Genomic DNA, 23,502 nt, shown 5'->3' with positions numbered 1-23,502 from the left:
GTAATTCAGCTGAGCCATCCTGTGACTTTGCTTGGATTGCAAGGCCCGCAGCCCGATCCAAGAAAGCAATGGGAAGCTCGATGTCATGGCACAGCATAATATCAAAAGTCGATGATGCTCAACCAGAGAGAGGGAGCGGGATAGGTGGATCGTCCAGCAGCTGGAGTCCGCTCCAGGTTTGGAAATTTCATCAAACGTATATTCAACGTTTTGTATTCTCCAGCTAAGATGACGGATTAGTATAATAGCTTGCAACTTCTGATCCAACTAACACGTAGACCCAATTGATGGACGTGACATCCTTCTTCGCATTCTACCCTGGATTATTACAAGTAAAATCAACTCCAAGCAGTCAAGGTCTCAGAATTGGGTTCAATCGATGTCATTGTAATTTGTGGGGTAAAGAGCTGGAGTTTGGGACAATCAGCTCTAATTGAGCTCAATGGCCCCATAAGCAATATATTTCTCCACTGTCTGACGATTAGACATGGATATCTACACATTTTCCATATTTATCTCAAGTGGATGTGAAAATCAGGATTGAAGTCAGCGACTGGCCCGGGGCCAATATCCCCTTAGTCATCTCAAGCTACCCCCGATAACCTTAAATTAACTCGATCCGTGGGCGTCTTGGCCCCGGACGTTCAATGATCTTGCAAAACATCTCCGGAGTCATCATTTCCGGATGACCCGGGATTGACCTCGGAAGCTGGTGAGGTCATGCCTCTTTGTTTTGGTGATCATTATGCCAAATGACCAGCGGCAACATCCGCTATTTATGTCATGACATTGACTTGTTGAAGCTTAACATCCTACAAGTTTCCTTGAAATTGAGATAGCAGGTTTACTACGATCGTCCTAGGGCCTAAATTGCTTGTTTGTCAAAAGCACAAATTCCTATTTGGGGACCAATATTGCTGACCATGCTCTGAGTCATGCGAAACCAGCGTGCAGAAGGTAGACACCATCTAAGCTACACATTACTTTTATACTATATATAAATGCAGTGAATACTTTTTTTCTTATTGCACTCTTCAGTAACTTCTATTGGAATTTTCGGTCTGCGGGCATTTTTCCTATCTTCAGACCGTCATTCTCGACACTTGTTCGATTGCATTTCCTGCTTGTAGGCAGTGCTCGAGATGTCCATCTGACATAGCACATCACATGGTATATATAAAGAAAAATCCATATTTTTGAATTGATTTTCAATTTGCAGCCAGCCTTCGCGTCCTTCTGGCTATAACATAGAAAGGAGGAAAGCACGGTCTTTCCCGATATCCATCGATCGACAAGCTGAGATCAATGTAATATATGACGTCATCGGCAGCTATAAACAATCCATTTGGAGAGCGTCCATACTTCGTCTGTCCGTGAGAATACTCGTGCCCATCGTCTTGCTAGTATAGAGAAAATGTCGACTCCGTCGTACACCTTTCTCCCCCTACACTCTCCTCCTGATGCCTTTGAAGGAATATGAGTAACAGCTAGAGGAACTCTCCGTTAAGTGTATCATGTTCGATCACCCATCTAGGTATAGCACACTAAAAGGTGAGCAAAAAGGACGAGTAACGTATAACCAGTATTCATGTTAACATGGCAATGTGTATTACCAGGGAAGCGCCTAAGATCCTCCACTACCTCACTGTTCCGGTTATCCCAGTCGTTCTCACTTAAATCTTCTGGCTTTTATACCCTTCTTTTTTCCCCTTACTAAATACATGTAGAAGAGATTGGAGCCTCGGCTCATAGTTGGTGCCCGAGGCTTAAGCTCACTTATACACCCAAAAAAGGGTCCAACGTAGCGGCAATGCCATGGGTATAACATCCCTAATATCATCTTGATAAATGGATCAAGTTATTAATATGAAAGTGATATGCATGCTTGTGCTCCATCCTTCAACGTTCTCTTGCATCAGCTGAAGCGAAAAGGCTTGTCAATTTCTATCAGCCCCCGTACTTTTCATTGGGCCCATACATGAATTGGAAGGACAAGACGAAAACGTGGACTATATACACTGGTGAGCTCTAGCACGTGTGGAGCAAAACATCATACAGGTGTGGAGTACACTTTAATGTACAGTGGCCGCGGGAGTTGTATTACATTATTGTCATTGGGAGACCAGAGCAAACCCCATAGGAGATGAGTCCCACCATGGAAGGGCCCGCCTTATCCATTCTACAACTCATATCAGACCTAAAGAGGCAGACCACTGATTAAGAGCGATCTCTATGTTCCTAGGCACTTTCTCAAGTAGAGATAACCCGAAAAGCATGGAAAAAGAGGTAGAGTCCATTTCTGGATCGGAAATGCAATTCATGAAACAGCCTATGAAATGAGTCGAAAAGGGATTCTGAAGTCTAGCCTGCGAACTGCCCGTAGACAGCTCACATCCAGCCACAGCTTTCCATCCTCAGACCGCCATGGGTATTCATCCATTTCCGCGAATCAACCTCCAAAAAAACCCATCCGTTGCCAGCAAAAAAAAATTCAAGTGAAGACGAAGAAGCGTGATATCATCCGTACAAGTACCAGCCGTATCTGGTGTGCTTTCGTTCGTTTGGGCCGTGATCGTGCCGTGGTTATGCGAAGATTGTCATCGTAGAACTCGACTAGCCGATCGCGGCTCAGGTGGTGGTTTTAACGACTTGAATAATCTATTGGCCGGGGTTGGGGTTCATCTGCATTCGCGACTGGTCAGCCTTTCTGTCCTTCATTCCCGATATTCGTGGTGTGGTGGAGGATATTTTGCGGAATTTGCGTTGTATGTGGTTGTGCGTTGTGGATGGGTGGGAGTCATTCGATATGTACCTTGCGCTTGCCACCGGTCATGGTAACGTTGACGAAACGGCGGGTGTAAAGAATACGCTTGTAGGCGCGACCCTTGGGGTTCTTCTTCTTCTCCTGGGGCTCGACCTGGATGCAAAATTGTCGTTAAAAGGACTGGTCGAATGGATAGCCACTGCGATCGTGTATCGAGTGGCGTTGGCTGGAAATCGAAGAGAACTCACCTTAGGAGTGGCAGCCTTGACCTTACCGGCACGGGCGAGAGAGCCGTGAACCTTACCCATGTTGGATGATTGACGTTGATGAACGGGTGACTGAAGTGGTTTGGTGATGAAGCGATTCTTGAATCTCGATTGGGAGTGCAAAATTGGGAGTGCGACCTGTGTGGGGCGGCTTAGCGAGTGCTTTCGGTCCGGATTAACTCAACCCGTGTGGGGTCATGTGATGTGAGGGTAAGTTGGTGAGGTAAGCCGGGGTTAAGGGCGTCTTGGCAATAGTTTCTCCGAGGTGTATGGCGATAGAACTTACCGAGTGTTAGTTATGGTACAGAACTGATGGGCAAATGAAAGAGAAAAAAAGTAATTGGAAGGGGTAAAGCGGTTATTAAATATTTATTTTCTCAACTACAGTTTACAGCTCTTACCCTGGAACCTCTGTCCATACATAGGTAGCAAACAGCCTTATGACTCAAAGTCGGGGTCTCTTTTTGGTATCACGAGTAATGTACAAGGTTCTCTCCAGCGCTATGCAATATTAGGTATCCCGGAATTCCATGGATTCAACACATCCAGCCCACCCATTTGGATACACCTAGGCCCCCTTCGATTTCTCCCTGGCAGCAGCCTCTTCTCGTTCCCTCTTTCTTGCCAGATACCGCTCTTTGGCGCTGGACACATCGACCTCGGTCTTGCGACTGCGGCTCTTTTCGGCGATCTCCTTTTGCTTTGCAGCCTCAGCCTCCTCTTCTTGTCGCGCACGCTCCTCGTACTGGCTTGCGACCATGTCGGTCTGTCGAGCCCGCTGGGCACCACGGCCACCTTGGTAACCAGCACCTGGTCGCCCAGCGGTAGGTCGTGAAGATCCTGGCTTGGGGGTAGGTACTTGAGGTTTCGGTTTCGGTGCCACGTTCAGTCCTGCAGACAACAACTGGCGCTTGTCGACAACTTGGCCCTCGTCATTCACAACAACCCGAGCTCCATGAGAATTGAGATCCTCCGCCTTCTGGGCATCCGTCTTATCCTCTTTATCCTCCGTCTCCTCGACGATCTCGCCTGCTTTGAGGCGGCGGGCAGTTTCTTCCGCAGCCTTGATGACCTCCTCGTGCCGTGCTTCTCCTCGCGACAGAACGTCCCGGTAGAATCCAATCATGCCGGCGCCGCCACTCCTTTTGCGCCGTTCTTCTTCTTCCTTTTCACGGCGTGCTTCCTCTTCCTCTGCCTTCCGCAGTTCCACTTGCTGTGCCTTGTAGGCAGAGGTGACAAATTTCTCTTTGTCGGCAAACTCTTCACCTTCGGCTTCACGCTCCCTAGCTAGCTGGCGATCCTTAGCCCGTAGTTGATCCCGTTTTCGGATCTCCGCAGTCTGTAGCAAGTTCTGCATGTACTTGGGTGTATCGCTCTTTGTTTCCACCGCGGACTTGACGGGTTTGGCGTGCAAACTGTCGTATACTTCATCGTAAGAATAGATCAATGGATCGAGTTCCTCGGCTGCCTTTGCATGCATGTTGCTGCTATGCATTGACGCGAGATTGGTGTATTTCTGCGCAGGGGCGGCTGGCTTTTTCGGCTTTGCCTGGTTTAATCCAAGATTCATTGCTCCTTGTTGCTCTTTTTCTCTTTCTTCATCCTCATCCTCATCGTCTGCAAATAGCGAGTTCTTGCTGAGCGGTTTGGCCGTTGGTTTGGGACCGCTCCCGAATTGAATTTTGCGTTTCGGCGGTTGCCCTGCACTTGGTGGGGGCTTCTTTTTTGTAGCTGGTTCCTCTAACCCTCCAATAGTTGAGACTTCAATTGCGCCATCGCCAGTTTGCTGGTCTTCATCGGAATCGTCGTCAAAAATGTTCTTTCTTTTCTGCCCGAGAGCATTCCCCGGTTTCGCTGCACTTTTGTTCGGAAGGTTCAATCCGTAGGGGAGATTTTCCGGCATATTGGAACTCAACTTTTTGAAGTAGTTCCGAGGTTTTGTGTACTCAGATGAAGAACAACGACACTAGTGTGTTCGGCAGACGATGCTTGTCGAGGTCAAAAGTTGCGACTGCGATCGACTGCGATAAAGCCTTGGCTGGTTATCAGTCGATCACGTGCTGGTAGCTTTTGCGGGGAGATCGGAGCATTCGAAGTATACCAAACATAAGGTAATGTCGGTTTGGTCACTAAGAGCTATTGATTAGAAGCTAATAGGATATGTATTCTGGCTTGATTGTATCGCCAAGCTTAGGGGTATCAATACTATTAGCAAATTTAGTTCTGGATTTGAGATACAAAGATATATAATAGCTAAGAATCTGGTCTGGACAAGATATCACACTTAAAAATCCTCTGAAAACAGCGTGAAAGTCAATTTGAACTACATAGTCCAAGAAGTCAGAAACTCCCAAGCCGACACTTTTATACAATATCTTTCATCCTTTAAGTTGACCATACCAAAAGTGCATACATCTTCACCTGGGCAAGCTCATTGCTTATCAGCCACGTGATGGCGGCCGCTAGTAAAGCCACAATCCCCAGCTCCTCGACCGTCAACGGGTCCATCTCAACCCTTAATAATCCCAAACTGCTCAAAATGTCCTACTACTTCACCATTCTATCGCCCACCGACACGCCTTTGTTCAACATCGCCTTTGGTACATCAAAGGGGGGTGGTGATGGCATTGCCCGCTTCCGCTTCCCGGAGACAGCGCAGTACATGAACCAGTTCATCATCCACTCAAGCCTGGACATATTGGAAGAAGCGCAATGGACGAATAGTGGAATGTGAGTTTACTACGCCATTCCATATTTTAAATGGTCCCTGCAAACTGGCTCGAATTCCTGAAAGCCATATGCACACAGAGGAACCCCCCAAACAAAGCCCAATAACCCGCATACCCCACATCATACCTCCAATTCCAAAGTTAACATTGTCGCAAAAGGTACCTGAAGCATATAGACACCTACCCGCCAGCAGCAGCCTACATCACGGCCTTCCTCACCCCAAGTGGCGCGCGCTTCCTCCTCCTCCACCAACCCCCGAATCTCCCCTCTTCAACCAGCACAGGCAGCGGCCTTGGCTCCTCCTCACTGCTAGGCACAGCAGGATCTACCACACGCGCCTCGTCCAGCTCCATCGCTGCAAACCCCACCTCCCCGCAGACCGAAGAGGCTGTGCGCCAGTTCATGAACGAGGTATACGAGAGCTACGTCAAGACGGCGATGAGCCCGTTCTACAAGCAGGGAATGGAGATCAAGAGTCCTGTTTTCAGAACGCGAGTAACTGCTGCAGGGAAAAAGTGGCTGTAGTCTGGCTGTCTCTTGGTAGTTTTAGTTCATGAGCGTGGCGTTTCAGGGCATGTATTATTTTGGGGGTTGATTATTTTGCCTTGCTCTGCATAATAGAGAAACATATTTACAAGTCAATGATGGAGTCGATAATCTACTAGTAGTGTCGAGTGTAATACAAATAAATGTGTCCATTTTATTTCTGATTCAAAACAACTAAGTGAAGTAGAAGTGTAAATGACTATTTTTCTGCACCTGAAATGGCTGACAGAAAATGACACTATCTGGAATCAACGAAGTCCTGTCCCGCTAAAACGTAACAAATGAAGAGGTTCGAAAAAGAAAAGCAACGAGTATGCGCACTGCAGTATCTCAACTGAAAAGAGATAACTCCAGTCCCAAACGCCGGGGAATTTCCTTGCATCCCAGCGTCCAAAGCCAACCCGCGAAAACAAAAAGTACAGACTTAGACGGTCATCTGAGGAGCCAACTTTTTCATGGTGACGGTTTTGAAATTATCGACAGCGTGAATGACGTCGTCCAATTTGGCAACAGTTCCAAAGATTCCGCCTTCCATTTTGATCGATTGAATCGTGCTCACATGCAGCGATGGCTCGGCGGCTGCAGTGCCATCATCCAAGACGACACAGTCAAAGCCACGGTCATTAGCTTCGCGCATAGTAGTCGAGACGCAGACGTCGGTAGTCACACCCGCAATGACGAGGTTTTTCACTCCTTTGTTGCGGAGGAGAAGCTCAAAATCGGTATGTGCAAAGGCACCTCGGCCAGGCTTGTCGATGACTGGCTCGCCGGGGAGAGGATATAATTCGTCGATAGTGTCGTGGCCCATTTCGCCACGGATAAGCAGGCGGCCCATGGGACCAGGGGAACCAATGCCCAAGCCGGATGCGTTGTTACGGGACCGGTATGCCTCACGACTGGACAGAGTAGATAGATCGGATCGGTGACCTGATATCCGTTAGCAAAAACATATTGGAAGCTAAGAACGAGACATTAAATACCCTCGCGAGTATGGTAGACCGGGAAGCCTCCAGAGCGGAAAGCATGAAGCAAGCTTTGCAGGCGGGGAATCAAAGCCTGGGTAGCAGAAATATCATAGCCCTGATATCCCATGTATCCTTCCGGCGAACAGACTAGGAGAAAATTAGCCAGATGATCCTCTGGTAGTGGTGATAGTCTGAAATACTTACAGTCCTTTTGCATGTCAATGATCACAAGCGCAGTGGTGTATGGAGTGAATGAGGCATCATGAGGCCAATCATATGGGATGGCTGGCAGCTGGCCCTTGCGGACCTTGTGGTGAGGCACCTGCCGCGGTTTCTCGATAATGGGACCATGATTGTGCGTCGCATTGAGCACTGTCAGGGTCCAGATACCTGGAGATCCGGCTGCGACCAGCATGAAAGGACAATCCATCAACCGCGAGGTTCTGCGGCGCTTGCGCGTTTCCTCAGTCAGACCGTTCCGTGGCCGATAGTGGCCGCCACGATCACAACGCAGCCACACCTTGGCGGTGCGGCCAGGCTTCTTCTCAGTGGGCGTGCTTGACGACTTGACAACTACATTGTAGCCATGTTCCTTGCCATGGTCCTGGACCGCGGCGAGAAGAGTTGCTCTATAGACATGAGTGGTTGATATTGGTCCTAATAAGCAAGGGGCAATGGGACGAGAACTTACTTGTCAGGGTATGTACCCTCTGGAGGGGGAACCAATTGCATTGCCAGTTCTGGAATGTCTTGAAGGTCACTAGGCGCATCGTCAAGGTTGAGATCGGTTGAGTCTGCCATGGTGATAGATCGGGTTGGGCCTTGGCCTCACTGAAGGGGACCTATTTGAGGGAAACTGTAAGTTCAGATGTCATACCATCATCCCACGTCTAGCCGATGCGCCTCAACACTGGGGTAGATGGAGCTTGCGAATAATCGGGGGTAAACAAGTGCGTGGAAGCAAACAGGATGATCAGCGACCTTAGGAACAGCGTGCGTGGGCATAACATCCAGGGTAGTGTTTGGAGGCAACAAACACATATTCTTAGAGCTTGGAAGCTCACAGAAGGTTCTAGAGCAAATACTAAAAGATAGACAAAGCCACTTACCTCTCCGACTTGATTGCCCTAGAGACCTAAAGACTGGAGACTGGGGACTGCTGAGTCCAGATCACGGGCTGAGGTCGATCAGGATCACTTTCAGCTCCAATGAGGCTTAGCTCCATATTGATGCCTGAGGATGCCTTTTGGTGCCTGAGGCATACACTTCTGCCTTAGCACGTTAAAAGAGCGGTGGGTGGCTGAGCCCAGATCTGCCAAATTAGGACTAGCTTATCTCCCGGCCCCCCCTGACGACCGAAACAACAACATCGGTTTCTCCCAGCCCGATCTAATCTAACCCGCTTTTCGACGCGAGGCGGGTCGAAAGTAACCCAGCTTTGGACATCTTAACTCGCCGGATCCCTCGGTCTTCTCTCCTTCTCTCTGTGGAGGGACATTTTACCAGGTACCCAATCAATCCCTTGCGTCACCGCCTCGGGGAGGGGCTCTTATCAAAACGCACGGTTATTGACATCGGGCCACCACACAACATATGAGTCTTTGAGAGGGGCTGGTGAGATCTGCAGGGCAAGATAGCTTGGTGCACAGTCCCTACTGATTTACGCCAAATTTGGACGACACCCGTCGTCCAGATATCTTCTTTGCGACCTGTCCTCTGGGTGCCCAACGCGAGAAGATGCCGGCCGTCGATGAGTCACCTTCCGAACGGAAGCATACGAGCAGCTCTTACAGGGATGAACTAGCTCATTACAAAGCCCAGTATGAGCAACTTGAGGCGGAGCTTGCGGACTTTCAGTCCTCCAGCCGGGAGCTGGAGACTGAGATGGAGAAGGACATTGAAGCTTCGGAAAAGCGGGAACGGCAACTGAAGGAAAAGCTTGACACGATGCGATATGAGGTCGACGAGTGGAAGGTAAGCGGTCATGTTCATTGCTCACAATTATGCGAGTACTAACATTCCGTTGGTAGACCAAATACAAGCAGTCGAAAACCGAAGGCAACGCTGTACAGAACAACCTGCAGAAAGAAATCACCACACTGCGAGATGCGAACCGCACTTTGCAGCTTAAGCTTCGAGATATTGAAGTTGCCAACGATGACTACGAGCGGCAAGCCCGGAACACGACCTCGTCCCTGGAGGACATGGAGTCCAAATACAACATCGGCATTGAGCGCGGGGTCTTGCTAGAGGAGGAAATGAGAAATGGGGAGCAGGAACGAGAGCAGCTGCGCATTGATAACCAACGCCTCCGGGATGAGCTGTCGGATCTGAAGATTGAGGCCGAGATCATCCAAGAGAAGCTTCGAAATACCGAAGGACATGGGTTCCGCCGCCGCAAGCCTACTCCTTTGTACCATCGCAGCCCAGCAACTCCGCAGAGTTTGGAGATCTTTGATCGTTCGCCTACCGCTACCTCTTCCCCGGTATTTGCTACGCCCCCCGCTAAATCATCCCTTGCGTCGTCAACCGCTACCCCACCCTCGCCCCCTATCTCCGAGTCGTCCGTGAACTTACGCAAGTCGATCAACCCCAACACAAGCGGCACGCCCACATTCCCTCGACAGAGAGCCGCTGGCACAGAGCCAGTGAACTCTAGAACCCTTCACGCTCGGACTCAATCGCGCACCGCCCAACCGCGCACCACTCATTCACGAACTCCGTCTTTTGCTTACAGCAATGGCGCATATAGCACCGCCACCGGTCCCGGCAATGGGAATGGCAATGGTCGGTCCACTCCCTCCATGTCGATCTCGTCTCGCAACAGTTTGACGAGAATGAACTCCTCGCGGGCACCGGGTCTTCCCAAGTCTGGATCACTGTTTCAGATCCGTGGCCTGATTGGCAAGATGCAGAAGCTCGAAGAGCGCGTCCAATCGGCCAAATCGCGACTTCCCGCCCCATCCGACACCTCCTCTCGTGGATCCCCTCGTTCTGGGTCTGTGGTCAGTGAAAGCCCGGTCGTCCCCTCGTCGATCACCGTTCGGCGGAATTCTCGCAAGCGACTGAGTAACAGTAGCCTTGGTTCCTCAGCGCGAGATAGTGAAAGCGCTCCATCTTACCCCCCGCAGGGTCGTCAGTCATTTGGACGGACGGGCGAGAGTCGCCCGAGCAGCCGTACGAGTTACTCTAGCCTCAGCTCCTTCAGCCAGAGCGTGCACTCGGGTGTCCCTGTAAATGCCCGGCCCGAAAGTCGTTCGAGTCGTCCCGGGGCCAAAACGCCATTGGGTCACTACTCGACAAACCCTCTGATCGAAGGCCGGCGGCCTCGGTCATCTCTCAGCAATCATGGCGGGCAACTCCCTAACATCGCTGGCATGTCACTCATCGATGAGGACCAAGATATTGCTACGCCGACCACCTCCCGCATCTCCCAAGAGATTCCACGCCCATCCGTGACTACCACCCCCACCCCCGTAGTGAAGAAGCGAACCATCAGCGGCATCCCGGCTCCCCGAAGCTTCAAGACTAGCATCGGACCTGGTAGCATGCCGCCGCCAAACCGGAAGACCCAAGTCGGTGACCTGGGAGAGACCTTTTAATTGGACTTTTTCGCGTTTATGGAATTTACATGGGAGTTCAGTGAAAGAGTGGTTTGTGAAGGTTTATTTTTCGACGTTTGTTTTACATAGGTTCACTTTGCATTCTACAAGAGGGGGGTGTTTCTGTTTCCTGGCAGATTTGGTCATATCCCTATAGTTTTTGCATGTTGACTCTTCGGACCAGCCCAGCCTGGTTGTGTGGCCCCCGGTGGATTCTGGGGACGTTCTAAGCTGTGTCTCAGCGATTGTCTTTTTTTTTCATTCATCCAATAATACCCATGATGTTACATATCCAAATTAAATAACATTGTACAATTCCATTTTGGAGAGTGGCGTAGAGTGCCAGGGAATAATGGGTTGACTTCGGGAGTTGGGGGATATCCATGGATCATGGATATGATTGGTCAACTACCATTTTCCCTTTACGCTAACCCTGGGACGGCCGATCGTGTTGAATCATGCAGGTTGACCGAATTAGGATAGCGTGCCCATCCTAGACGGGATTGGCAGTGGCGTGGAGCATATTTTATAGGTTATCCTGATTATCCTGATTATCCAGGTTATCCAGGTTATCCAGGTTATATAGGTAGTATCTAGATTGTATCAATGATGCTTCCAAGAGATATATCTATTAAACCTTGAATTCCATTCTAACAATGTAACATTGACATTCAATCTTACATACCGAAAGGAGCCAAATCCGAATCCCCAAGAAGAATGACGAAAATGAAAATCGCCGAAAGAAAACACCCCGAAATCCGTATCGGGTACCGAATGGACCCGAGACCCGTGGGGAAAGTATTAACGGAGTCCGGAGATACGGAGTATGAAATAATATCTGTAGTAAATGCTAGATTGCACTTCAACATTTAATTGTTCTATATAGAAAATAAAAAGCAAAAAAAAAAACAACCAAAAAAAAAACCAAAAGTAGAGCCAACAGAATTGTGGTGGAACCCGGCCCAACAAAGCCAGGGAGTTGGGGGAGCTCGTTCCTGGGAAAGTACCTTTACATACAATTAACTATGGAGAGGTACATGGACCTTCGGCCACTTAGGGGGATCAATCACAGCCAGTTGGGATGATCTCCACTTCGGTGGGACTCCAGGAAATCCATCTTCTCAGCAGTTTTTCTCCTGGACTTAATTGAATCTCTGAATCTCTTTTCTATATTCATTTTTTTAAGAATTTTTGTTCGAGTTGTGGTGGTCCTCGGTAAGTCAGAAGTCTGGTACTTTGTACCCTTTCTATGCCGTTTGCGAATCCTGCAGACCAATTCCGCATTTGACGCTATCGTTCTTCAACTCCAATTACACATGCTGACCTGGCCTTTCTTCCCCTCTAGAGCTCATTTCCTCACGCTTACTCTTCTATCACCTTCTATTTCTCTCTTTTCTCCCTCCTCCCTCACTTTTTTCTGCCCATAGCCACCACTCGGGCTCTTTCCGCCACTTCCATTGTACATTACCCGACTTTTTAATCAGCGCCGTATACCGCGCGACAGAACCCCAATTCCTATAAGGGAGTCTGACCTGTGATTATCAACATCATGGCTATCACAAACGGCAACCCGTCGGCCAACGGCGCGACTGTCACCAAACACGACCTCCCCTCACATTTCATCGGTGGAAATTCCCTCGAATCAGCACCTCCTAGCGCTGTCAAGGATTTCGTGGCCGCTCACGAGGGCCACTCCGTCATCACATCGGTAAGTGGGAAATCGAAAGACCGTCACAGGCGCAAGAAATGGGAAATTGAACATGGGACTGACTTGTTATTAGGTGCTTATTGCCAACAACGGTATCGCCGCTGTCAAAGAGATTCGCTCAGTGCGGAAATGGGCCTACGAGACGTTCGGCAATGAGCGGGCTATTCAATTCACTGTGATGGCCACTCCCGAAGATCTGACAGCCAACGCCGACTATATTCGCATGGCCGACCAATACGTCGAGGTTCCTGGTGGAACCAATAATAATAATTATGCCAACGTCGAGTTGATTGTCGATGTTGCGGAGCGAATGGATGTTCACGCCGTGTGGGCAGGATGGGGTCACGCCTCCGAAAACCCTCGGTTACCCGAATCTCTTGCTGCGTCGCCCAAGAAGATCATCTTCATTGGACCCCCAGCTTCGGCCATGCGCTCGCTTGGCGACAAGATCTCCTCTACCATTGTTGCACAGCATGCCGGTGTTCCTTGCATTCCCTGGTCTGGAACCGGCGTTGACGCAGTGAAGCTTGATGAACACGGTATCGTGACAGTCGAGGACGAGGTCTATAAGAAGGGCTGCACCTTTTCTCCAGAAGAGGGCTTGGCCAAGGCGAAGGAAATCGGTTTCCCTGTCATGGTCAAGGCCTCCGAAGGTGGTGGTGGTAAGGGTATCCGAAAGGTCGAGAACGAGGAAGAGTTCCACGCCTTGTACAACGCCGCCGCCAACGAGATTCCGGGATCGCCTATCTTCATCATGAAGCTCGCTGGCAATGCTCGCCATCTGGAAGTGCAGTTGCTGGCTGATCAGTACGGCAACAACATTTCTCTCTTCGGTCGTGATTGTTCCGTCCAGCGTCGTCACCAGAAGATTATCGAGGAGGCTCCTGTGACTATCGCGAAACAGCCCACCTTCCAGGCCATGGAGCGCGCTGCCGTGAGCCTCGGTCGGTTGGTCGGATACGTCTCTGCCGGTACCGTTGAGTACCTTTACTCGCACTCCGATGATAAGTTCTACTTCCTCGAGTTGAACCCTCGTTTGCAGGTCGAGCATCCTACCACTGAGATGGTCTCGGGAGTCAACTTGCCCGCTGCCCAGCTCCAGATTGCTATGGGTATTCCTCTGCACCGCGTTCGTGACATTCGTCTTCTTTACGGTGTCGACCCCAACGCCTCCGCCGAAATTGACTTCGATTTCTCCAAGGAAGAGAGCTTCCAGACCCAGCGCCGTCCTCAGCCCAAGGGCCACACCACTGCTTGCCGTATCACCTCCGAAGATCCTGGCGAGGGTTTCAAGCCTTCCAGTGGTACCATGCATGAGCTGAACTTCCGCAGTTCGTCAAACGTCTGGGGTTACTTCTCTGTCGGTACTGCTGGTGGTATCCACAGTTTCTCCGACAGTCAATTCGGTCACATTTTCGCCTACGGTGAGAACCGATCCGCTTCGCGCAAGCACATGGTCGTTGCTTTGAAGGAATTGAGCATTCGTGGTGATTTCCGAACCACTGTCGAATACCTGATCAAGCTTCTCGAAACCCCCGCTTTCGAGGACAACACTATCACCACTGGATGGCTCGACCAGCTTATCTCTAACAAGCTGACTGCCGAGCGTCCCAATCAGCACGTCGCCATCATTTGTGGTGCCGTCACCAAGGCCCACCTTGCCAGCGAGGCTGGTATTGACGAGTACCGCGTCGGTCTAGGAAAGGGTCAGGTTCCGTCCAAGGAGATCCTGAAGACTGTTTTCCCTGTCGACTTCATCTACGAAGGCGAGCGTTACAAGTTCACCGCCACTCGTGCCAGCTTGGACAGCTACCACCTCTTCATCAACGGTTCCAAGTGCTCAGTCGGTGTTCGCGCCCTGGCTGATGGTGGTTTGCTGGTTCTCCTTAGCGGCCGCAGTCACAACGTTTACTGGAAGGAGGAGGCCGCTGCCACCCGTCTCAGTGTTGACGGCAAGACCTGCCTCTTGGAGCAGGAGAACGATCCTACTCAGCTCCGTTCTCCCTCCCCCGGTAAGCTTGTCAAGTTCACCGTTGAGAATGGAGAGCACATCCGCTCCGGTCAGTCTTACGCCGAAGTTGAGGTCATGAAGATGTACATGCCCCTCATCGCCAAGGAGGATGGTATCGTGCAGCTCATCAAGCAGCCCGGTGCCACTCTGGAGGCTGGTGACATCCTCGGTATTCTTGCCCTGGATGACCCCTCCCGCGTCAAGCACGCTCAGCCCTTCACCGGTCAGCTGCCCGAGCTTGGCTCGCCTACCGTTCTTGGTAACAAGCCTTCCCAGCGTTTCTTCCTGCTTCACAGCATCCTGGAGAACATTCTCCGTGGTTTCGACAACCAGGTCATCATGGGCACCACCCTGAAGGATCTGGTTGAGGTGTTGCGCAACCCGGACCTTCCATACGGAGAGTGGAATGCGCAGTCCTCTGCGCTACACTCTCGCATTCCCCAGAGACTGGATGCCCAGCTGCAGAACGTGGTTGACCGTGCCAAGGCCCGCAAGGCCGAGTTCCCTGCCAAGCAGCTCCAGAAGGCCATTCTTCGCTTCATCGAGGAAAATATCGGCCCTGCCGATGCTGAGATTCTCAAGGCCACCCTCTTGCCCCTGGTTGAGGTCATTGACAAGTACGTCGATGGTCTGAAGTCCAACGAGTACAATGTCTTCATTGGCTTGCTCCAGCAGTACTACGACGTTGAGAAGCTGTTCTCTACCCACAACTTCCGCGACGAGGATGTCATTCTCAAGCTGCGTGAGGAGAACAAGGACGACATCACTAGCATTGTCCACACTGTCCTCTCCCACAGCCGCATCGGTTCCAAGAACAACCTGATCCTGGCCATTTTGGACATGTACCGCCCCAACCAGCCCCTTGTCGAGAATGTTGGCAAGCACTTCAAGCCTATTCTCAAGCTGTTGACCGAGCTTGAGTCTCGCTCTTCCGCTAAGGTTACTCTCAAGGCCCGTGAGGTTCTTATCCAGTGCGCTATGCCTTCTCTGGATGAGCGCCTGTCGCAGATGGAGCACATTCTGCGGTCTTCCGTTGTCGAGTCTCGCTACGGTGAGACCGGCTGGGAGCACCGCGAGCCTTCCTTGACGGTCTTGAAGGAGGTCGTCGACTCGAAGTACACTGTCTTCGACGTTCTTCCTCGCTTCTTCGTCCACGCCGACCCCTGGGTTACCCTCGCTTCTCTGGAAGTTTACGTTCGCCGTGCCTACCGTGCGTACACTCTCAAGGGTATCGAGTACAACGCCTCCAATGAGCAGCCCTTCCTGTCTTGGGACTTCACCCTTGGCAAGCTCGGCCAGCGTGAGTTCGGTGTTCTTAACGCCCAGCCCTCCGCCCCGGGTACTCCCATTGCGGAGATCAACCCCTTCAAACGGATCAACTCCATCGGCGACATGTCCCTCTTTGTGAGCGACGCTGCCAGTGACCCCGTCCGCAAGGGTGTTATCATCCCCGTGCAGTACTTGGAGGATGCTGAGGAGATTCTCTCCAAGGCTCTTGAGGTCTTCCCTCTCGCCAGCTCCAACGTCAAGCGTCCCAGCGAGCAGGGCCTCATTGCCAGCCTTGAAGGCAAGCGTCGCCCCGCCCCTAAGCCCGTGAGTGACAGCGAGCTCACCGGAGTCTGCAACATTGCCATCCGCGATATTGAGGACATGGAAGATTCGGAGCTCGTTGAACAGATGAAGCAGCTGCTCGCCGACAACAAGGATGAGCTTCTCGCCCGCCGTGTTCGTCGCGTTACCTTCATCTGCGGCAAGCAAGGTGTCTATCCCGGTTACTTCACCTTCCGTGGTCCCCACTACGAGGAGGATCTGAGTATCCGTCACAGCGAGCCTGCTCTTGCCTTCCAGCTGGAGCTCGGCCGTCTGTCCAAGTTCATCATCAAGCCCGTCTTCACCGAGAACCGCAACATTCACGTCTACGAGGCTATTGGCAAGGGCCCTGAGAACGACAAGGCTATCGACAAGCGCTACTTCGTTCGTGCCGTGGTTCGTCCCGGTCGTCTGCGCGACGATATCCCCACCGCTGAGTACCTGATCTCGGAGGCCGACCGCCTCATGAACGATATCCTGGATGCCCTGGAGATCATTGGCAACAACAACTCTGATCTGAACCACATCTTCATCAACTTCTCTCCCGTCTTTAACCTCCAGCCCGAAGATGTTGAGCAAGCTCTGGCCGGTTTCCTTGATCGCTTCGGCCGCCGTCTGTGGCGTCTCCGTGTCACTGGCGCAGAGATTCGCATCCTTTGCACCGACCCTGCTACTGGTATGCCCTACCCCCTGCGTGTGATCATCAGCAACACCTACGGTTTCATCATCAACGTTGAGCTGTACATCGAGCGCAAGTCCGAGAAGGGCGAGTGGATTTTCCAGAGCATTGGTGGTACCGCCAAGCTGGGCTCTATGCATCTGCGCCCTGTCGCCACCCCTTACCCTACCAAGGAGTGGCTGCAGCCCAAGCGCTACAAGGCTCACTTGATGGGAACTCAGTACGTGTACGATTTCCCCGAGCTTTTCCGCCAGGCCTTCCAGAACAGCTGGACCAAGATTGCCGAGAAGATTCCTTCCTTGTACGAGAAGCGCCCTCCCGTTGGAGAGTGCATTGACTACAGCGAGCTGGTCTTGGATGACACCGACAACCTTGTTGAGGTGTCTCGTGAGCCTGGTACCAACGCTCACGGTATGGTTGGTTGGATCATCACTGCCCGTACTCCCGAGTATCCCCGCGGCAGACGTTTCATCATTGTCGCCAACGACATCACCTTCCAGATTGGATCCTTCGGTCCCCAGGAAGACAAGTTCTTCCACAAGTGCACTGAGCTTGCCCGCAAGTTGGGTATTCCCCGTATCTACTTGTCTGCCAACTCCGGTGCCCGCATCGGTGTCGCCGACGAGATCATCCCCTACTTCTCGGTCGCCTGGAACAACCCGGAGAAGCCCGAGGCCGGCTTCAAGTACCTTTACCTCACTCCCGAGGTTAAGAAGCGCTTTGATGCCAGCAAGAAGAAGGAGGTCATTACCGAGCTCATCAACGATGAGGGTGAGGAGCGCCACAAGATCACTACCGTCATTGGTGCCAAGGACGGTCTTGGTGTTGAGTGTCTGAAGGGTTCCGGTCTCATTGCCGGTGCCACCTCTAAGGCTTACGAGGACATCTTCACCATCACCCTTGTTACCTGCCGCTCTGTCGGTATCGGAGCTTACCTTGTGCGTCTCGGTCAGCGTGCCATTCAGGTTGAGGGCCAGCCCATCATCCTCACTGGTGCCCCTGCCATCAACAAGCTGCTCGGTCGCGAGGTTTACACCTCCAACCTTCAGCTCGGTGGTACCCAGATCATGTACAAGAACGGTGTTTCGCACATGACTGCCAACGATGACTTTGAGGGTGTTGAGAAGATTGTTGAGTGGATGTCATTCGTCCCCGACAAGAAGAATGCCCCTATCCCCATTCGCGCCTGGTCGGATACCTGGGACCGTGACGTTGGCTACTTCCCTCCTCCTAAGCAGACCTATGATGTCAGATGGCTCATCGGCGGCAAGGAGGACGTCGACGGCTTCCTTCCTGGTCTGTTCGATAAGGACTCCTTCGAGGAGGCCCTTGGTGGCTGGGCTCGCACCGTCGTTGTCGGTCGTGCCCGCCTAGGTGGTATCCCAATGGGTGTAATCGCCGTTGAGACTCGCTCGGTGGAGAACGTCACCCCTGCTGATCCCGCCAACCCCGACTCCATGGAGATGATCTCCACCGAGGCTGGTGGTGTCTGGTACCCCAACTCGGCATACAAGACCGCCCAGGCTTTGCGCGACTTCAACAACGGTGAGCAGCTGCCCGTCATGATCCTGGCCAACTGGAGAGGATTTTCCGGCGGCCAGCGTGACATGTACAACGAGGTCCTCAAGTACGGTTCGTACATCGTCGATGCTCTCGTCAAGTACGAGCAGCCTATCTTTGTGTACATTCCTCCCCATGGCGAGCTCCGCGGTGGATCTTGGGTCGTCGTCGACCCCACCATCAATCCCGACCAGATGGAGATGTACGCCGACGAAGAGTCCCGCGGTGGTGTTCTCGAGCCCGAGGGTATGGTGAACATCAAGTACCGCCGCGACAAGCAGCTGGATACCATGGCCCGTCTGGACGCGACCTACGGCGAGCTCCGCCGCTCCCTGGCCGACGCCTCCCTTAGCCACGACCAGCTCGGCGAAGTCAAGGCGAAGATGGCCGCCCGCGAGGAGCAGCTCCTGCCCGTGTACATGCAGATTGCGCTTCAATTCGCCGATCTGCACGATCGCGCCGGACGCATGCAAGCCAAGAACGTCATCCGCCAGCCTCTGCAGTGGGTCAACTCCCGTCGCTTCTTCTACTGGCGTCTCCGCCGCCGTCTCAGCGAAGAGACCATCGTCAAGCGCATGCTCGCCGCCTCAGCGCCCCCAGCCCCCGGCGCCAACGCTTTCGGCGAGTCTGCTCGTGCTGCGCACCTGCGCACCCTGCATGCCTGGACTGGTATGCTGAACGAGGAAATCGAGCACAATGACCAAAAGGTTGCTGTTTGGTACGAGGAGAACAAGAAGGTTGTTCAGAGCAAGATTGAGACGCTCCGCACTGAAGGCGTTGCATCTGAGGTTGCTCAGCTGCTTATTGGCAATAAGGAGGGTGGTCTGCGCGGTGTGCAGCAGGTGCTTTCTATGTTGCCTGTCGAGGAACGTGAGAATGTGCTTAAGTACCTTGGTTCTGCTTAGATCTGATTGCACATGTGCACAGAACCATCTATTATGACTTGATGGCTTTTTCTTTTTTTCTTTTTTTTCTTTTCTTCTTTTTATATTTTGTTACAGATCGCATGGTGTTTTTTGTTTTGGATACTATATAGGACGGTTATTCAATGCAATATTCAATATTAACTTCTTTCCATCAATAATAGAAAGCAATGTAGTAAACAGTACAGCTATGCGATATGATTCCATAGGAGCTTCATGTATACTCCATAGAAAAATCAACCCTCAACACATCCCCGAATAACCCCCCTTACTATAAAACTTCTTCCACCCGCCCTTTTGACCCGTCCATTCTCGTCGCAGATCGCGCTCGCGTTCTCGAACTTTTCTGCTATGTGATCGACTATGCGACTTGCCTTTAAATTTTGGCTCTGCTGGTTCTGAGTGTTTAGACGGCTCTGATTTGGAGAAAAGACCTTTGAGCCAGGCAAACATTTTCAAGAGGTTGGATCTGGTCTGATACCTGGGATCATGTTAGTTTTAGCTTATAGATTAGGGATGAGGGGATGAGGGTGAATGTGGGCTAAAGGGATTTAGCTATACCTGGGAATGATTCGATGCGCATATTAGTACCTGTGGACGGAGTAGAGATTTTCATGTTCTGTTCAGGTTGAGGGGCTAGGGGGCCGTAGGGTGGAGATGGAGAAATGCTTCTAGTATTATTGGGCTATATACTGGTAAGATAGCTCTTGGCATGGAATGTATTCACCTATAGGGTCGCTTTCGATTGATATCAATCAGTTGGGTGATATCACGATTCCCGAGTTCTAGTTCGTGGAATCTATTTGCAGACTGGGACATATATCGCATAATTTAAGGTATAATAGCATACATTTCACATAAATCAAAACATACGAAGCATCTACTAAACATCAATTCTAACCATGTAACTTCTTCATACGAACCTCCTTCCAAGCCTGAACACCCACAATCCCCAATATCATCAAAAACAAAGAGATAAAGATGAAAGTCTTCGCAACCATAGCACAAGCTCTCTGTCCATTCTCGCGACTTTCCCTGCGCTCCCGTAGCCGATCACATTCTGCACAGTGAGTGTGTTGATCCGGCTCTGATGTATCAGCCGTCACGTCGGGGACGCCGTGAACGTGGTGACCCTGCTCCACGTCTCGCTGCTCATGGATGTTGTCTGTTTGATTGACCATGGCATACTGTTCATGGTTACATATGTAGTTAGTATACTGATACTGATGGGGCTAGCTGGACTTTAAAATCCATCCCTTCTAGAGTGGTTTGCTTACGCCATTTCGTGAGCTGGAACCGCGCTCGTGGAATAAGTCTTCGTAGGCGGGGGCTGGTTCTGTAGGTGTTGAATTTCCCATAGTGAATGATGTATTCTTGTGAGGTTGTTTGAGATAGAAAGCACAAGGTCGTTAGCTCTAGAGTTACTTTGCACATATGACATGTCTAAGTATCAGGTGGGGCTAGGCAACAGGACTAGATCGGCTTTAATTCGTCAGTTGGCTGGCCCATTTACCAGCATGGCTTAGCATAGTGTGGCTTCAGAAGTTCAGACTTTGTTAAATGGGATCTGTGAACAGTTACTTAGTTTTGTAGATGTATAAGGCAAGTCACTTCAGTGCTTCCAAGGTTGTATAAATCTGCGAATGATATCAAGTTGTCCAGTTGGTTTAGAGAAGGTAGAAATTTAATCCATTTCTCGAGGCCGACAAACTTATGGATACTGAAGCTAACTACGCCCTGTAGCAAAATTCCCGAGGTCGGTCCGAGAACCCTGCATTTATTGTTCTAAATAAACCATTTGTCGCAAGTAATATGCAATGAAACGAAATCTGAATATCGTATCGGTGTCCCGATACGGGCAGCAGTGCGAGTGCTGACGTTGGAATACGAAAAACTCGAAATCATAACAATTCTCGCTTCGCAGTCATTACTTAAATAGGTAGTTCTGAAGACTGACTTCGCACTGGTTTCTCAATACGGACTCCAGGGGCTGAGAGTAGAGGCTTAGACTGCACGCTAAACCCAAATTAGATCAATATCAGATCCTCTTAAGGCTTAGCCATCTTCTTCTCTTATTTCCAGAAAGGTATGGAGTACGCAGTCGAGGGTATAAGGATGATTGAATCTCCCCAAGCCGTGTCTTGGAAGCGGTTATCCTTGCTCATCTGTATCCCATCGATCTCATGTTTCTGATCTACAAGAAAATCAAGAAACGCAATGAGCGGAAACGCCTAGATTCTGCAGTCTCAACACCAGACAATGAAGTTGAACTAGACACAGTCGATCTTCCACAACCTGACGGAAAGAAAAGGAAAACCCGCACCCCCGAACAAGTCGCCGAGAAACGACGAAAAAATGTCTACCGCTGGAAGATCATCCTGGGCCTATTCAGTCCATACTGCCTCCAAGCCCTGGATACAACAATCGTAGCCTCAGCTCTACCATTCATCGCAGAGGATTTCAGTACGTGCCACAACATCTTCCACTAAAAAACCCCAACTAACCACTCAGACCAAATCAAACAACTAAACTGGATCATCTCCGTCTTCAACCTCACATCCGCCGCCTTCCTCTTCTTCTGGGCCCAACTAACCGACCTCTTCGGCCGACACATCGTCCTCCAATCCGCAATCTTTATCATGATGATTGGTTCCGCAATCTGCACAGGAGCCCCAACATCAGCATTCAGCGTCCTCCTCGTCGGCCGCGCCCTCCAAGGAGTCGGCGCTGCAGGAGTCAATATCTCTATCCGAACTATCCTCGCCGACCGCGTCTCTCTCACCGAGTACGCAGTCAACTGGACGATATTTGCTCTTGTCTCTGGTATCGGATTTAGCATAGGCCCCGTGATCGGCGGGTATCTGACGCAGGCGTCGTGGCGCTGGTGTTTCGCGATCAATCTGCCAATCGCCGTTATAGCTATGATTATCGTCGTTCTTGTTTTGAGAACTGAATTGCAGGGTCCGCAGCCTATTCCTGAACTCGAGGGGGGAGGTGGCTTGACTCCGTCTGGACGGTTTCTTGCGAGGATATCGACTATCGACTATGGTGGACAGATGCTCTTCCTATGGGGATTCGGTCTGCTTATCCTCGCTTTGACTTGGGCGGGTGGTACATATTCCTGGAATTCTGCTGCTGTTCTAGCGCCGCTGGTGATAGGCGGGATTCTAGTAATTGCTTGGGTTGTTTACGAGCGTTGTATGTTGCCTGGCTCATTAATGGCAAGGGTACTCCCACGCCAGAAGGCTATGATGCCGTGGGAGTTACTGAGACAGCGTGATATTGGCTTGCTGTTCCTGGTCAATTTCTCGGTCGGTATATGCATGTTTGCTGTCATGTACTTCATGGATATATACTTTACGCTGGTGGAAGGGAGGAGCTCTAGCGATGCCGGTATCGCACTGTTATACTTCCTTCCTGGCTTAGCTGGTATGTGTATCTCCCTATTTACTATCGACTATATGGAACAATCTTTACTAACTCAACCAGCCGGACTTTACATGGCAATGTTCTCCTCAAACGTCTGGCCGCGCCAAACCCTCCCAGCCCTTCTCCTAGGCAGCATAACGTCAGCAATAGGAATGACCGTGCTAGCATGGGGTGTGAACACAGGCAAAACAAGTGTCATCTACGGCATGATGGCCCTAGTTGGACATGGCGTCGGGATGCGAATGAACCCGGCGTCAATGCACGGGCTGGCGTATTTCCCTGCAATGACGGCGCAGATCTCGTGTCTTGCTTCGTTTGCTGTTCCATTTGGAGGGTTGCTTGGGTTGACTATTATGTCGACGGTGTTTACAAATAAGAGCGGGGCTGGAGAAAAAGATGCTAAGGGTGGTATTATGTGGGCTTTTATAGCCATGTTGCCGTTTATGTGGCTGTCTGTTTTGCTTACTACTTTCCTTGGGAATGTGTGGATTTTGAAGAAGGGTGGTCATGAGGTTGTTAATGAGTCTTATCTTTGGAGTTTGATATTTGGAAGGGAGCTTGTGAGGGAGAGGAGGGATCGTGGGGAGGAGTTGGGGGATGTTGAGACGAGGAGTGGTGAGGTGATTGTTTAGAGAGACCAAACCATATATAGAGGACTTGTGAATTGACTTATAGACTGATATAAAGCAATGGTAAACCCATATTCTGAATTCAGTTGGCTCAAAATGA

The 23,502-nt window shown here is 50.9% G+C and overlaps 8 protein-coding genes across 8 annotated transcripts; 4 read left to right on the top strand and 4 right to left on the bottom strand.

Moving 5' to 3' along the window:
• Nucleotides 1-2,275: 2,275 nt before the first annotated feature.
• On the bottom strand, nt 2,276-3,174 carry N7517_008232 (40S ribosomal protein eS30). The gene is made up of 3 exons (XM_056725962.1): nt 3,013-3,174; nt 2,813-2,917; nt 2,276-2,682 (listed from the first exon to the last, which is right to left on the bottom strand). Exons 1-3 carry the CDS (start codon nt 3,070-3,072, stop codon nt 2,659-2,661), a joined length of 189 nt encoding a protein of 62 aa, XP_056576813.1. The 5' UTR covers nt 3,073-3,174; the 3' UTR covers nt 2,276-2,658.
• Nucleotides 3,175-3,598: 424 nt separating this feature from the next.
• N7517_008231 (splicing regulator NSRP1-like domain-containing protein) lies at nt 3,599-4,933 on the bottom strand (the record flags this gene model as incomplete). Its single annotated transcript, XM_056725961.1, has 1 exon — nt 3,599-4,933. One exon carries the CDS (start codon nt 4,931-4,933, stop codon nt 3,599-3,601), a length of 1,335 nt encoding a protein of 444 aa, XP_056576812.1.
• Nucleotides 4,934-5,482: 549 nt separating this feature from the next.
• N7517_008230 (TRAPP subunit TRS20) lies at nt 5,483-6,285 on the top strand (the record flags this gene model as incomplete). Its single annotated transcript, XM_056725960.1, has 2 exons — nt 5,483-5,760; nt 5,919-6,285. The coding sequence occupies 2 exons, from the start codon at nt 5,483-5,485 to the stop codon at nt 6,283-6,285; spliced, it is 645 nt and encodes a 214-aa protein (XP_056576811.1).
• Nucleotides 6,286-6,730: 445 nt separating this feature from the next.
• Nucleotides 6,731-8,072, bottom strand: N7517_008229 (cysteine hydrolase family protein; the record flags this gene model as incomplete). Its single annotated transcript, XM_056725959.1, has 4 exons — nt 6,731-7,233; nt 7,287-7,418; nt 7,476-7,900; nt 7,963-8,072. 4 exons carry the CDS (start codon nt 8,070-8,072, stop codon nt 6,731-6,733), a joined length of 1,170 nt encoding a protein of 389 aa, XP_056576810.1.
• A 936-nt stretch (nt 8,073-9,008) lies between these two features.
• Nucleotides 9,009-10,873, top strand: nde1 (nuclear distribution protein NudE; the record flags this gene model as incomplete). Its single annotated transcript, XM_056725958.1, has 2 exons — nt 9,009-9,245; nt 9,302-10,873. The coding sequence occupies 2 exons, from the start codon at nt 9,009-9,011 to the stop codon at nt 10,871-10,873; spliced, it is 1,809 nt and encodes a 602-aa protein (XP_056576809.1).
• Nucleotides 10,874-12,422: 1,549 nt separating this feature from the next.
• Nucleotides 12,423-19,326, top strand: N7517_008227 (acetyl-CoA carboxylase ACC1; the record flags this gene model as incomplete). Its single annotated transcript, XM_056725957.1, has 2 exons — nt 12,423-12,581; nt 12,655-19,326. 2 exons carry the CDS (start codon nt 12,423-12,425, stop codon nt 19,324-19,326), a joined length of 6,831 nt encoding a protein of 2,276 aa, XP_056576808.1.
• Nucleotides 19,327-20,240: 914 nt separating this feature from the next.
• On the bottom strand, nt 20,241-20,702 carry N7517_008226 (uncharacterized protein; the record flags this gene model as incomplete). Its single annotated transcript, XM_056725956.1, has 2 exons — nt 20,241-20,531; nt 20,622-20,702. The coding sequence occupies 2 exons, from the start codon at nt 20,700-20,702 to the stop codon at nt 20,241-20,243; spliced, it is 372 nt and encodes a 123-aa protein (XP_056576807.1).
• An 825-nt stretch (nt 20,703-21,527) lies between these two features.
• On the top strand, nt 21,528-23,405 carry mfs56 (uncharacterized protein; the record flags this gene model as incomplete). Its single annotated transcript, XM_056725955.1, has 3 exons — nt 21,528-21,807; nt 21,856-22,773; nt 22,834-23,405. The coding sequence occupies 3 exons, from the start codon at nt 21,528-21,530 to the stop codon at nt 23,403-23,405; spliced, it is 1,770 nt and encodes a 589-aa protein (XP_056576806.1).
• Nucleotides 23,406-23,502: the final 97 nt, after the last annotated feature.

Source organism: Penicillium concentricum (assembly GCF_028827145.1).
Source record: "Penicillium concentricum strain IBT 3081 chromosome Unknown utg000003l_segment0_segment0, whole genome shotgun sequence".
In the NCBI taxonomy this organism is placed as follows: domain Eukaryota; kingdom Fungi; phylum Ascomycota; class Eurotiomycetes; order Eurotiales; family Aspergillaceae; genus Penicillium; species Penicillium concentricum.
The sequence above is the reverse complement of the archived record's forward strand: the minus strand, read 5'-3'. Positions and strand labels throughout refer to the sequence as shown.